General features: G+C 49.7%; 1 protein-coding gene across 2 annotated transcripts in view; it reads left to right on the top strand.

Annotated features, from left to right (window-relative positions):
• The window catches only part of BRD4 (bromodomain containing 4), a 1,521,397-nt gene that overhangs the window by 1,211,412 nt on the left and 294,823 nt on the right, over window positions 1–15,162 (top strand). For both annotated transcript variants that reach the window (XM_069603884.1, XM_069603885.1), the window contains one exon: window positions 2,879–3,041. In XM_069603884.1, coding sequence (XP_069459985.1) covers window positions 2,879–3,041 — 163 coding nt within the window. The remainder of the gene's footprint in view (window positions 1–2,878; window positions 3,042–15,162) is intronic.

Raw genomic sequence — 15,162 nt, 5'->3', positions numbered from 1 at the left:
TCCCATGTCCCCGGCCCCGATTGGCCGGCTGGCAGCACTGTTATTGGGGGAGTTGCACCCCAGCGACAAGGGCACCCATGCACCATGTGTGCTTAAAAACACAACCCTAGGGCCTCTTCGATAGAGTCGTCATAGAAGACCTCAATGCCCATAGAGCTACAGAGAATTTCGACGGTACCTTATGAAATTGGCGGCTCTGCGCCCTCCCCGCAACTGCACATGCGGCATGCGAATGGGAATACAACTCCTTCTGGTTCTCCTCAAACTTCCACTACCGTCGACCTACTATGCAAAAGCGCACGAATGCCAAAGAACTGTGGTGTCGCCAACCGCCTACAGGCGCGCCAGAACCCTCTATGCTGTCAATAGGAAGCATTGTGAGAAGCTCTCAGTTACTCTTTCGGGGGCCAGGGACCCCAGAGACGCTTTCTAACCGATGGGACTATTCTGAGGCCCCCCTGCCTCTTTCTGAGGCCTTACATAAGGGTTCACCCCCTTGCAGGCAGCCTTTTCCTCCTCCTGACCCTTCATCTACCTCTGGACTAGGGAAAGGCTTGAAGAGTGTATGGCTAAGATGGCTGAGTTCATCGACTTTTCAAACCAGGATGACATGGCCTTGAAGAGACATAGCGAATTGAACTCATGCCCCCTCCCCTCTAAATCTCAGGAGCTTCCCTCCCCCAGTTTCCCTCTTTGGAGGAATCACAATAACACCACGATAATATCTTTTGGGGACGACCCCGGGGACCCTGCTCAGGATGTTTCTTACAAAGGTTTTAACCTTCATGACCAAGACCCGGTCTGGAATCCGGCCACGAATCATAGCTCGTGGCACACAGCGCCACATACCAATGAACCAGACGTCATCTGTCTGGATCCACCTACCTCTCCTCCGCAGAGATTCATCGCCAGTGGACGACCAAATGCTTTTCAACTCCCACTTAAAAAGAGCAGCCGACCATTTGAAAATTGCTTCGCACAAAGTCGCCTCTGACTCAGACCTTGTGGAGGACATCCTCAAGGAAAGGACTCCAGTTAGCCAAGCCATTCCCTTAATACATTCTATTAAAAGATGACTGGCTCCTTCCTTACTGTTCCCCCCCCCCCTTCCCCCTTTACACGAGCAGTTAATCTCTGTGTGGAGAAATTGTTTCGCCCAGCACCCTCTGATCCCCTCTATATTAGGGGTCACGCCACACCGGAATCCCTGGTTGTAACAACCACTTGCAAATGGGCAGGGGTACCACTGTCCTCGGCAGAATCCCCTCCAGACAAGGATTGCAAAAAACGGTACACCCATGGTAAGCGCTTCACCGCCTCTGCAGTCTACTCCACGAGGATTGCCGAAACCACCACTCTCCTTGCTAGCTACAGTAATGTTCAGTGGGGCCTAGTATAGGATGGCCTTCATGAAGTTCCAGAGCCTACCCGATCATGCCTACTGGCAATCGTGGCTGAAGACAGACAAGTGATCCTGAAAAACACCCTGGACTCGGCCAAAATCACTGGACGCACCATAGCCTAGGGAACCCTACGCAAGCGGTTTCTGACCCGAAACACAAGCCTCCTTAATTAACAAGCCTGTGGAAAAATCCAACCTATTTGGGAAGGCGGTTGATGATGCCCTGGAAACGGCAAAAAAAGGAACACAAGACTTTAAAGACTCTTAGCCAGATTACGACTAAACCCTTTCACTAGTGTGCGGTGGCCCTAATGCCTGCTGGTCTTTTAGTGGCCAATCCTTCTCCCGCTCGCTCCAAGGTCAGTATGGCTACGGGGGGTTCCTCCGGTCAGGGCTCCTCTGGCAACTTCCAGTACCAAAAAAGAGGCTCTCGTTGGTGCAAGGGCCGAGGTAGAAACTATGCTCCCACGGTCTCTACCTCTGAGAGCCTCGATAGTACAGGTCCCATCCCATGCTTCCCCGATAGGGGGTCGCCTGTCCTAATTTATCCACGCCTGGGAGGGAATCGCTTCAGATCAGTGGGTACTAAAGTTTGTTGCCCACGCGTATTGTATCGAGTTTCTCTGAGAGAGATCTACCCTTCATGGCTAGAGCTCACTCGACTCGGGGCACAGGGGCTACTATGGCATTCATTGCAAATGTTCCTCTAGATTCCATTTGCAAAGCAGCAACCTGGAGTTATGTGCATACCTTTACACAACGCGAAAGATGCACACTCTCTAGGTTTTAGTCTCGGGTGGGGCAAGCAGTACAAAGCCATCTCTTTGCTACTGTTCGTTAACACATCCCACCACAATCACTGGGTACTGCTCACTAGTCTGGGCACAGCATGCGATTCTAAGCAGATCCACAAGCATCAGAAGACATACATTAATCACCGTAATCGTATTTCTGACGATTGTATCTGCACATGCACTCACCCTTCCTCCCCTCGTGGAATACAAGGAACATAGACTTATTACACCTTCTCTCTTCTGTACTCGCTCACGCAGACTACAAGGCTCCCTCATGGCAGAAACAAACAACCGGGGGGACCTCGACATGTGAGGGATTTTGGGTACACTGCACATCACGTTCGGGATGGTGTTGCAGTCACGCTCATGTCGATGTCCCTTTTGGATCTTCATTAAAAGATGCAATACTCTAAAATTACCACTAGACGTCGGACTATATGCACAGCATGTGAATCTAAGCAGATACATTACTCACCGTAATTGTATTTCTGATGATTGTATGTCATATTTTTAATTTGCATATCTTGTCCCTCGAATATGGACCATTCCAAGTCACAAGGAAGTGTCATTGAAATGTGAGCGAATGAGGTCAAGATTTGGACCAAACAAAACAGGATGTGGTTAGGGTAATTCCCTGCTTAGACAATAGCTCTTTTGTGAGAACGCTTCTGTGCTTTTGCAGGAGATGAGAGCTGCCTCTGTGGTACAGTCACAGCCGATGGTGTCTGTGAAGGAAGAGAAGATGCATTCACCTGTGGTCCGAAATGAGCCCTTCACCCCTGCATTGCGCCAAGAGCCCCCCAAGCATATGGAGAGCATAAAAGCGGCTACACACATCCAGCATCGTGAGTCTTTTAACTCTTGTTGCTACTGCCATGCTTTTAACATAGTTTGTCGGTTTGAAAGGAACTTTTAATGATTCAAAGTAGTGTGTTCATATCAATTAGTGTGAATTATTTTGCCTATTGAAAAGAAAAATCATATGAAAGCCGTCTTTTAAAATAAATATGCTGATGCCCTCCCATCCATCTCAATTAATCTAACTGGCATATTTCATTCTATAGTCAAAACTGGAGAAAAAAAACTTGAAAAGAACATGGCACTTTTAGTTTTAGATAGTTAAAACTTGAGCATACTAAGGCACCACAGCTTTTCCTTGTGCACTCTACGGCTTCACCCACCATCCCATGTCTCTGCCAATTTGACTGGGTAGTGTATAACCAGAAGCTCTTTCTCCTGTCTTGCAATCACATAAAACTGGTGTCTTGACTCCAGCAACCTCTTTAAACTCCAGATTCATAGCCCAACAGATCTTCTCCGAGTGAGGATGATGAGGGTTTTTGATAAAACGAGCCATAGTAGTAATGGACATTCTGGCCCTTGGTATGCCAGACTCCTTTACAATCAAGATGGCAGTCTCTTAGGCAGTTTTTACTAAAGTCCACCTGTTATAGGACTGTAGAAGACTCGCTCTTGGGAGTAAAGGGCTCCAATTCTTCGGTTTGGCCTGAACTACCCAAAAGGTATGATTGCAATAGATGAGCAGCCAGGCCAGTCTAAGAGTGAGAAGGGCTGTGGGTTAGTGCAAAGACCTCCGGGCACAACTATAGTCAAGCATACACAGTAGTATAGCAATTTCTTACTTAATATAATCACTAAGGTAGTTAGCCCAGTATTACAATTACCGGTAAGTAAACCTATTTACATTTATATACAGTAAGACATTTGTTAAGCATTACACATTTCAGTAGTAAACTCTTAGAAGATATACAGGTAGGTAGTTGGAGTAGCATTCAAGTATAGCAGATCAATTTAAATAATCAACATTTAAAGTAAGCAACACAGATCCTGGTAAGTACTTTTAGGCAACCTATACTCTAGAAAGTCCAGCCCTATCTGAGAATGCAAGTCTGTCAGTGGGGACACTAGGCCCATGGGCGGAAGAACAATGAAAGGGAGATGCTGTAGTTAAAATGTGGTTCAGGGAGGTCAGGCAGATCCCCTAGAGGATTGTAGACCAAAGAACCAGTGTCCTTAGGCCAAGGAGAGCACAGTTGGGTTGTCCACCCCAATTTGTCTCAAAGCTCCAGAGGAGTCCAATTTAACAAAGCAAGCACCCAGATGAGTCGCTGGGAGCGGGGTGTTAGGCAAAGTTTGAATGCAGTACCCTCTGGGAACACTACAAGCAACTATGACTACATGTATAGGCAACCCAACCTTTGGTATAAGCTTGTACTACACAGTTTTGGTAGTGTTGAGCAGCCAGGCTTATCTCAAGAGGGCGAATGTGAGCTGTAGTGGAGTTGCACAAAGATTCACAGTTACAGGTATTCAAATACACTTTTACACCCAAGGTTTCTTACATACACAATTATTAATTTATCAGTCCGTTATAAAGCCCTCTTTAGAAGGGAGCAATATACTAGTAACACACAAATACACTTCAATACTGTACACTGAGTTTCTGAATCGGACAAGACCCTTTTGGGATGGCCCACAGACACAACCTACACCCACAGGTTACTTCAATAAGTGATCTGTGGGTGTAGAAAGAAGAATCAAATGTTGGGCCACAAGCTGATTAGATTTGTGAGTTACAGAAGTTACAAGCACTTCCACAGTAAGAGGTAAGTTCTCTTAGACTTGTTTTACAGAACCTTGGTAAAGAAGAAAAGATGCAGCTGATGACAACTGTTCCTCGGCCACAGTCGTGGAGACAAGAGGGAGGACGTCGGGACTCCTGCAATGCACTGGGACTGTCAAAACTTGCAATCGGCAAACTTCACTTTTAGTGACTGTTACGCGTTTCAGCTCCTTTTGGCTACCGTAAATAGCAACAACGCAGTTCCTGGCTGTCAAGGTGGACTTTCCTTGCTTCTGGGGTCCCGCACTCTGTTGAGGGGTCTCAGGCTTGGTCAGTCATGCTTCTTGGGAAACCGGAGGATCTTCCAAAAGCTTTGGGCCATCTTAAAAGCAATACACAAAATCTGGTGTTCCTCTCCCTGGTTATTAGGTTTCCGGTAGCAACTCTGAGGAAATTCAACCAGCTCCGAGATGGATGTCCAGATGGCTTACTTTGGAGGTGATTGGTCCCACCAACTGAAAGGGAGAAGTCGTTCTTGCAAGGGCTTCTCTGTCGATGCGAACTTGGCAAGTTGGCATTGCAGCAGGGCTTCACCGGGCCAAACCAATGGTCCCGCAGTTGCAGCAGGAGTCCTCTTCAAGCTCTTCTTCAGTTCCTTCGTCCAATGGTCGACTCGCCTTTTATTCAGTTCTCTCCCATTCATTCCAGCCCAGCTGTCACTCACCCAGCAGGGTGGCTGTCCTTGCTGGACGGTCAGCCAATCACCACAGAGTGCATTTGGGTCTCCTAGGAGACTAAGCACAGGGAGTTTCAGGCACCTCGCAGTAAATGCACACCACGGTAGTTCAAAATGAAACCACTGCCTCCAGCCAAACAGTAAGGAAAGGATATCATAAAATGTTGCATATGAAGCTAGACAAAGGGGATATTGGGTACCCATTTCAGCACTGTATTGTAAGATAGTGTGTGCTGGGTCTAGAAGGTTACAATGCTAAGTAAAGTCAATTTCACTTTACTGCTCTGGGAAACAATGGTTTATCCCAGGGAAGGTATTTAAACCTTGGAAAATATGGTAGACTTCCCTGTCTCACTGCACTGAATGTGCTTTGGGACACAGTTGTAAAATATGATGCCTATGGAGTTGGTTAGACTCCATAACAAAAAAGAAACAGTGTAAAAAATCACATTAAAATACATGAGTGGGAAAAAGGGTCTCACTGTCTCTAGGTTAAAAAAATCAAGTCCTCAAAATCCAGCAAAGTTTCTGGTGGAGGGGAATGAGCACATTTCTGAGAATTCTCCCTAACACGGGGCAGTACCTTTTCGTGAAGAAATGTGACTATCACAGGTGTGTCCCCAGGTGATGGGACAGCAGCTCCTGTTCAGATTCCTGAAAATAGAGGAATAACACAAAGGTTCACAAATAATTCAGAAACAGGCAAGTACTATTAAACAACTTCCAAAGTACAAGGTCAGAGGTAAAGAGGGGTTTCCCAGGAAGCCAGGACAGCCAATTCTAATTGCACATTGTCAATGGGAGCTGAAGATCTTCTTTGCAGGTAGGTAAGAAGTCTTGCACCATGTTTGTAGAAATTAGAACACTTGAAGGGCCACAAGCTGAGAGGCTTGTGAGGGGCAAAGCTTTAGCAACTCTGCAAGGTAACCAAGACAGGTCTCAACTGAGAGCATGTAAGGCTTAAGGCTACACAACAAGAGGTTAGTTTTCCTAGACTTTACAGTACCTCTGGTTAGAAGATATGGTTCCAGCTGGTTTCTGTTCCTGAACAGCTCTGCAGATTCTGTTGTTCCTGAGCCTCAGTCGTGGGGACAAGAGGGAGGATGTCGGGGGACTCCTGCTCTGCAATGGGACGGTCAGCAGCAGCGATGGGCAAACTTCAATTCAGCGGTCCTTCAGTGTTTCATCTCCTTGCGTCCGACAGCAAATAGCAACACCGCGATTCTCGGATGCCACTTCAGACTTTCCTTGCTTCTGGGGTCCAGCACTCTGTTGCGGTGGCTCAGGCTTAGTCCTGCACCAGGGAAGTCCGTAGGATCTTCCTGGTGCTCGGGTCCGACTTAAAAGCAACACACACAATCTGGTGTTCCTCTCCCTGGCCCTTCTGTTCCAACAGAAACTGCAGTGGAAACACAACCAGCGTCGAGAGGCTGTCCAGACGGGGCTTACTTTGGAGTTGATTGGTCCCACCAACCCCAAAGGGAGTAGTCGTCCTTGCAGAGCTTCTCGAGTCGAACTCTGAGCTTCAGCACATCAGAAGAGCTTCACCGGTCAAACCAACGGTCCGGGAGTTGCAGCAGGCGTCTCTTCCAAGTTCTTCTTCGGATTCCTTTGTCCAGTGGTCGACTCTACCTTCCAAGCTAAAAAGCCTCGCTTTTTAAACAAGCTTCTCCCATTAATTGGTTCCAGCTGTCAATCACACGACAGGGTGGCTGTCCTTTCTGGACAGCCAGACGACCAATCACCTTTGGTTGCATTCCCGTAACCAAGGGGATTAAGTACAGGCAATTTCAAGCACCTCCCTCACTTCCTGCCCCTGACATACTGGAGAAAGAGAGACAAAGCAAACAAGACCAGACCTGGTTTGGCGCGCAGAGTAAATCTCAAGAAGGACCTTTCTGGCAAAAAATGGCAAAAAAAGACGACCGGGCCATTTTTACGAAGTGGGCACCCATGGCAGTAAATACACCAATGGTACTAAAATGTAAACCACTGCCACCAGCCTTTAATTGTAGAAAGGGTAACATGAAAAATGATACATGAGAAACTAGACAAAAGGGGATACTAAGTAACCCATCCAGCACCCTATTGTAAGATAGTGTGTGCTGGGTCTAGAAAGTTGTGTTTAAAGTCAATTTCACTTCACTGCTCTTGGACACAGTAGTTTCACCAAGATAAGGTATGTAAACCTTGGGAAAATCTAAGAGACTTACCTGTGGCACTGCACTGAAGGGGCTATGTGACACAATGTAAAGATGATGCCTATGGAATTTGTCAGACTCCAACATTAAAAAGAACACAAATTAAATCACATTAAAATTACATGAGAGAAAAAAGTCCTAAAGTCCAGCAAAAGAGCTGAGCGTCTCGAAGGTAGAAGGGAATTAACAAATTTCTGAGAATTCTCCCTAACAGGCTTCTCTCTGTTTCTCAGTCTCCGAATTGGGAGGGGAGTCATCTTAGGGGGCCCATGAAGTTCCAGCCTAAACAGCCCGTCGTGAGTCTATGCACAGCAGTTTGGTCCAGGGTATTTGGGAATTGCAGCCCTGGACGGTCGCAGCTCTTTGAGTGATGCCTCAAAATGCAAGTTGTCTCGAGAATGGTTAGGTCTACCAGTCCAGGGGAGGGAGGAGTCCGGTCTGGATATTCCCTGTCGATCAGAAGACAAGGTTGGAGCAGCAGCGGTCACTCAGCAGTCACTGGTGGGCACATGCGGTCGACTCTCGCGTTCTGCTACAGGACCCTCGCTTTTATGAGGAGCCCAGCAGTCATGCCACATTAAAACTTTGGGTAGCCAGCCTCCCAGTACGAACTGGATTGAAGCAGACCTACTGGAGGACAAAGGCGTTTTGGTGCTCCCAGCTTCCTGTCCTCCCAGACATGCTGGTGCCCTCAGGCGGGCTTCCCAATGGGAGCCCATTCGGGCGAATTTTCATTTCTGTGCAGATTCCTTTCAACCTTTGAGATAACCAGCTCTTTTGCTGGACTTGCGACTTTTTCATTTTAACTCCAGAGGGAGTGGTACCTTTTTCTCACTCATGTGTTTTACCTGATTTGGATTTTGTGTTTTCACTGTTTTTAGAGTCCGACAAACTCCATAGGCATCTGCTTTGTGTATGGTGACCTTCAATGCAGTGTCACTGAAAAATCCTTTAGCTTTTTTTTTTTTTTTTAAATCAATTTTTATTGGCATTTAATGGTAACAGAGAGCCCATCATAACACCACAATCAAACCATAAATCCCTGAAGTTTTCACTCCCCACCCTCCTCCACCCAAGCCCATTGACTCGGGACGCAAACACTGCTTGTCCCTAGCACTTCTCCTGGGGCAACTCCGACCGGGCTAACGGCCGTCAGTGGTTAACCGACTCACCCAAGACTGAGGCAAAGTGTCATATGCCAAGGGTGGTTTCGGGCCGGGTCATGGGACCCCCCGCGGTTCTCTGGCCGTTTCCTCTGTGTGGCCAAATGCCTCCATAAACTGCAGCCAGTCCATCTCTCTCTGGGCGCTTGAGCCCTGTATGGCCGTTGTGAGTCTTTCCATGAAGTAGATATCCTTTGCCACAGTTACCCACTCTGTTTTTGTGGGTAGGGCGGCCCTCTTCCATGTTCTAGCCCGGCCCGCTCGGGCAGCCAAGAGTAACGAGTGTGTCATGTCCGGGAGTTTTTCCCAGTGTTCCTCCCTTAGCTGAAGGCCAAACATTAATAGGATAGGATCTTGTGGATAAACCCCCCTCTCCCGCCTCCCTTAGCCAGCTCAGGACCTCTGACCAGAAAGCTTGGACCTTCCTGCATGACCACCACATATGCCAGTAGTCCGCTTTTTCCCCACATCCATGCCAGCGCTCCGGGTCAACGTCCGGGAACATCCTAGAGAGGGCGATCGGGTCATACTGCCACCTATGAAGAAGTTTGACGTCATGTGTCTTGTATTGGCAGGAGATAGATGTCTTAAAAACCCTGCTGTGGATGCGCCCCCAGAGCCCATCCCCCACTACACTGCCCAGGTCCCTTTCCCATTTCCTTCTAAGGCTTTTGGTTGTGCCTTCTCTGGGGATCATGAGGTTCTCCGTAAAGGAGGGCGATGAGTCCTTTCATTTCTACGTGGGAGTCTAGAATTTTTTCGACTGGGGTGAGCTTTGTTTGTATATAGGCCTTTAATTTTGGTTTCATTAGGACACCCTTGAATCGTAAATATAGGAGCAGGGAGAGGCTACCGATTCCCAGGGCCGCCTCAAGCTCCCGAATGCTTTTGAAGGTGTCCTCTCTCACCAGCTGACCGACTCTGGCTAGTCCCGCCTCGAACCAGGACTGGTAATGTTCGTGGCCTGGCATTTCCTCTAGGACCGGCGCGGACCAAATGTGGCTCAGTGGCGAGGGCCAGGTGGTTACCTTCTCTCTCGTTCCCTTTCCTGCCAGCGCTTTCCACATTGTTCCGAGTATGGGGTGGTCCCTGATTATTTTTGGTAACTTCTTCAGTGGGACCCATAGCTATTCCCCCACCGTTACTGGGTGCAGGTAGAAGTTTTCAAGATAGACCCATTGTTTGTTGGGGTCCTCCCTAAGATGTGGGGCCAAGGCCCTAAGATGGGACGCTCTGTTATGTTCAAGTCTGGGAGGGCTACTCCCCCTCTTTCCTTGGGGAGGGTGAGAGTCTCATATCCTATTCTGGGTCTCTAGCCCTGCCATATGAATTTGGTTATTTGGCTTCACTGAGGTAGGATTCCGGGGCCTCCAACGGGAGCATCTGGAAAACGTAGAGCACCCTGGGGAGGAGATTCATTTTTATGGCATGTATTCTTCCCATCTATGAGATCTGCCCCTTCGCCCAACCCTCCATGTCCCTGAAGACTTTATCAAACAGAGGGGGGTAGTTCGCCTGGCTCAGGTCTTCGTTGGGTCTTACTATATTAATACCCAAGTATTTTATACCCTGGGTGCAGACTTGGCGGCCCAATGGGGTCAATTCGACAAGATTCGTTTCTGCATCTGGAGCAAAGGGAAAAATCATGGACTTGCTTATGTTTACCCTGAAGCCTGAGAAGTGACCGAACTGCTCGATGACCTGCAAGGCGGCCGGGACCGATCTGGCGGGTTCCCTCAGATGTAGCAGAAGATACTCTGCATAAAGGCCTAGTTTGAAGGTACGGTCTCCAATGTCTATACCTCGCACCATCCGGGAACCTCCAAGGTATTCTGCCAAGATCTCCATGGTCATGGCGAACAGGAGTAGGGAGAGGGGGCAGCCTTGTCTGGTCCCTCTCTGAAGGGCAAATATGCGTGACAGGTGGCCATTGACCGTGACTCTAGCAGAGGGGGCTGCGTATAGGGCCATAATGGCTTGTCTAATCCCTACCCCAAACCCCAGCTTTTCAAGTACCCCCAGTTTACCCGGTCCAAGGCCTTTTCGGTGTCGATAGACACCAGAAACGGGTTATCCGCCTCCCTCAGGACATGCAGGGTCTTTCGAAGGGTGTCCGCCCCCTGCCTCCCCTGTATAAAGCCCACCTGGTCCGAGTGGATTAACCCCGGCATAAGGCCATCTAACCTTGTGGCAATGATCCTGGTGAATAGCTTTGCATCCACGTTCAGGAGAGAGATCGGTCTGTAGGATCGACAGTCTGTCGGGTCCTTCCCCTCCTTTGGGATCACGGTAATCAAGGCTTTACCAAATGAAGGGGGGCCCTCCCTGTGGCCATGATGTTGGAGAATAGACTTGCCAGGAATCCCGTTAGGTGGCCCGAAAAGGCCTTATAAAAGCCCGCCGTTTACCCATCTTCTCCCGGGGCACTTCCCAGCTTCAGGCCTGATATTGCCTTGAGTACCTCCTCCTCTGTTATTGGGGCTTCCAGAGCAGCCACTTACAGGTTTCAGTGGGTGGGGAGGGTAACCCCACTGAGGTATGCATCGAGTGTTTCCTTCTCTGCCCCTCCCCCCCCCCCCTGTCCTTCCCATACAGGGTTTCGTAGAAGCCTGCAAAACTTTAAGCTATGGATCTGAACTTTCCTCCTCATCCCCGCTCACAATTCTAGTCACCCAACTCTCAGCCCGTTGACTTCGGAGTTTGGCTGCTAACATAGCGTCCGCCTTATCCCATTTTTCATAATATCTTTGGCGTAAGTGTTGGAGACCTGCCACAATTCTGCCCATCCCTAGTTCCCTCAGGTCTTGCCTCTTCCCTCTTGCAGTACCCAGATCCCTCTCCGCCTCCCCCTTCCCCTCGGACCTCTCCAGTACTAGAATCTCAGACCTCAGCCTGTGGGCCACGAGCGTCCTCTCCCTCTTTTTGGAAGCCCCTTCGCTGATCGGCAAACCCCTCCAGGTTGCCTTCGCCGCACTCCCATACTATCCCCCGGTCGACTTCTCCAGTATCATTTAGCTCAAACTATTCTTTGATCGCTGCTATCATCTCCTCTTTAAAGACTGCATCCCTAAGTCATTACATCTCCATAGGGAATTCCTGCGTTTTAGGCCCGATATGCTAATGTTGGACCAGACCAGATCATGGTCTGACCAACTAACTGGGCGGATCGCCGAGGCCTCTATTCTGCTCATGTACTGGTGTCCCGTATAAAGATAGTCTATTCTAGTCCTCGTACCATGGGCTGCGGAGTAGAAGGTGTACCCCCTCTCCGTTGGATGGAGCTCCTCCATATGTCCACCAGACCCTTCTCCCACATTAGGTCCCGAAGCCCCCCTTCAGGTCGTCCCCCTCCACTGCCTGGTGGGATAGTCTTACCGCTATGGTCCAACTCGCAATCCGCCCACATGTTGAAATCACCCCCCAGAAGGAGGCGCCCTTCCGCTCTGGTCAACACCTCCGCAAGTACTTCTTGGATAAATCCCATCTGCCCCATGTTGGGGCAGTATGACTGCAAGGGTGATTCTGGAGTTATGTAGGTTGCCTGATACTACCATGGCTCTCCCGTCTTCCTTTCCCCATCGGGATACCTCTGTCAGCTTATGATGGCTGTGCAGCACGATTCCGACCCCGCCCCCCTCCCTCCCTTGACGTGGCCAGATGCCCAGAAGGTCTGGCCCACATGGGATCCCGGGATCGCCCTCTCCTCCCCCCGTACTGTTCTGGTTTCTTGTACAAAGAGAATATCAGCACTCGCATTTTTCATTTCCCTCCCAGAAGGGAGCGCTTTGTTGGGGAGTTAAGCCCCTTAACGTTGAGGGGAGCCTATTCCAAGGGACTCAGCCCGGCCCTTTCTCTCATTGTGCATCATTGGTTCTTTGCCTTGCGTTCATCTTTTCCCCTGTCCTATGGGAGTTGCCCTGTTCCCTTTTGGAGCTGGATTTGGTCTGGGCCCGAGGGCCTCTAGCCCCACCACCCTCCTTTCCCTCCTCCCCCTTTCCCCGTACGGCATGCCTGCCAACGGGCAAGCCCCCAGGATGAGTTAGTGTCCGTACCCCGCAGGTCTCTCAATGAACTCTGTGTCCCCGACTGGGATTGTCAAACTGGTGTCCTTGCATTCCCTGAAGGTAAGTCATTGTTCGCCTAGTCCTCCCCAGCCTCCGACGTGGGGGTGTTTGGTTTCCTGAATTTTCTTTTGCCCTTTGTCGTCGTCTTTGTGGTCCAGGGGCCCTCTGGTTGTCTCCGGTGTTCAGGCCCTGCTTGTGTGCCTTCTTCGTTCCCTCCCTCTGAAGTGTCGCTCTTGAGCACACTTGTGTGGCTTCTTTGCCGCTGGTCACCCTGTAGTCTACACCAGATCGCTCGAAAGAGAGGGCAAATGGGAACGACCATCTGTACCTTATGTCCTGGCTGTGGAGCCACTGGGTGAGCGGGCGACAATCCCTTCTGCGGGTGAGTGTGAGGGTAGAGAGGTTTAGGTTGATCCTAATTGTCTCCTTCAAAGATGAAGCTCTGAAGCCTTTTTGCTTTCTCCAGGACCTCCATTTTTTCTCTATACCGGAGGAAACGCACCACTATGGACCTTGGGCCGCCTCCCCCACCTCGATGTGCTCTTTCAAGCTGGACCTCCTTGCCCCCTTCGAGTGTAAAGAGTTGGTTAATCAGACCTTGAATCTTCCTCCCCGCATCAGCCGCCGTCTCCCCTCTTTGCTGGGTGACCCCCATTATGCGTAGGTTATTTCTGCGCTCCCTATTTTCTAAATCGTCCATCTTCAAAGTTATATCTTCATCTCTTATTTCAAGGTCTGTTAGCCTCGCCTCATATTTCATATCCAACAGATCTGTCTGGCGGTGGTTATTTGCCATTCCCTCCATTTTCTTCTTCCAGGGTGTCCACTCTTCCTCTGAGGTCCACTATAGAAGCCTGTATGTCGGTGCAAATAGCCTTGATTTCCTGAAGGATGTCCTTGAGGTCATCCTTTGTTAGCATTGCGGAGGGGGGGTCGCCGCCTGAGGGAATGGTGGCTCCGTGGGCCTCACTCGGAGCTGTTTGTGAGAGGCGAAAGCGTTGGAGGGAAGAGATTGGGTGGGTGGCTGGGGGCCGCTCCTCAGGATGTCGCTCTTTTTGGTGCCTTTTGGTGTAGTACCTCTAACAGGGTGGGCCCGAAGGGATCTCATAGTTCGGTGGGGCGACCCCAGCCCCTCTACGTTGTCGGGGTGTCAAGTATCTGGCCAGAGGCCTTGGTTTGGTGCTGTGGGGCCTCCAAGAAATGAGGCTGAGGCCTGCTTGGTTTTGAGGGCCTCTGCAGTATAGGCAGGGGGAGAGGTGATGCTTTTTTTTTTTAATTATTTTTTTTAGGAGGAGCCAGAGGAGGGGTTGTATCCCAGGTGAGGGCCGGGGGGTGGGGGGGGTGGTTGGATGGGTGGGAGATGTCTGGGTGGGACATGAGGGGGAGGGGTGCATGGGTTGGCGGGGGGGTGTGGCGGGACAAGTGGTGTGGGGGGCAGGGGTTGGCGGGGGCGGCACCCCAGCACAGTTTCCTCAAATGTCATGAGGTTTAAGTATTTTTTTTTGGGTGAACTACAGTTCCCAAGAATAGTAAAGTGAAATTGACTTACCTTTTTCTCTTTGTGAGTCCAGCACACATAATCTTATGTGGAGTGCTGTGGGGGTTACTTAGTTTCACATGTAACTTTTTTTGTTACCCTCACTTCTTTAGCTGGCTGGTGGCAGTGGTTTACTTTTTCCTACAGTGAGCTAGTGTGGCTGCGGACTCTCGTGGGTACCTTCCCAAAGAACAGGTCATTTAGCCGTGTTTGCCTGAATGAAACTGGTCCTGATTGGCTGGCTGGCTGTCCTAAAAGGACAGCCACCCTGCTGTCATTGACAGCCTATGCTGTGCATGAATGGGAAAACTTGCTTAAAAGGTGAGGATCTTGGGACTACAGGCTGTCGACCACTGGAAGAAACATCAGACGAAGAAACTAAGAGAAGCCCCCTGCAACCTCCTGGACCTTGAATTGCCTGTTGAAGCCCTGCTGCTGGGTTGACCTCCTTTTTCACTTCATCAAAGAAGCTCCGGATGGAACATTTTCTCCCATTGGGTTAGTGGGTCCAACTAACCCCGAGACGAACTCCACTTGGCGCAATCTCCGACTTGCTGTGCCTTTCTGTTGCTGCAGAAGCCCAATGCCAGTGGTCGAGTTTCCATAGTAGAGTGCAACGTCTGTCGTGGAACGAATCTGGCCAAAAGCTCCAGGAATCTCCCAAGGACCTTCCAGAAGCAG

The sequence above is a fragment of the Ambystoma mexicanum genome, chromosome 3q (genome assembly GCF_040938575.1).
Source record: "Ambystoma mexicanum isolate Mex_15411 chromosome 3q, UKY_AmexF1_1, whole genome shotgun sequence".
In the NCBI taxonomy this organism is placed as follows: Eukaryota; Metazoa; Chordata; class Amphibia; order Caudata; family Ambystomatidae; genus Ambystoma; species Ambystoma mexicanum.
This window is presented reverse-complemented; position numbering and strand designations above follow the sequence as displayed.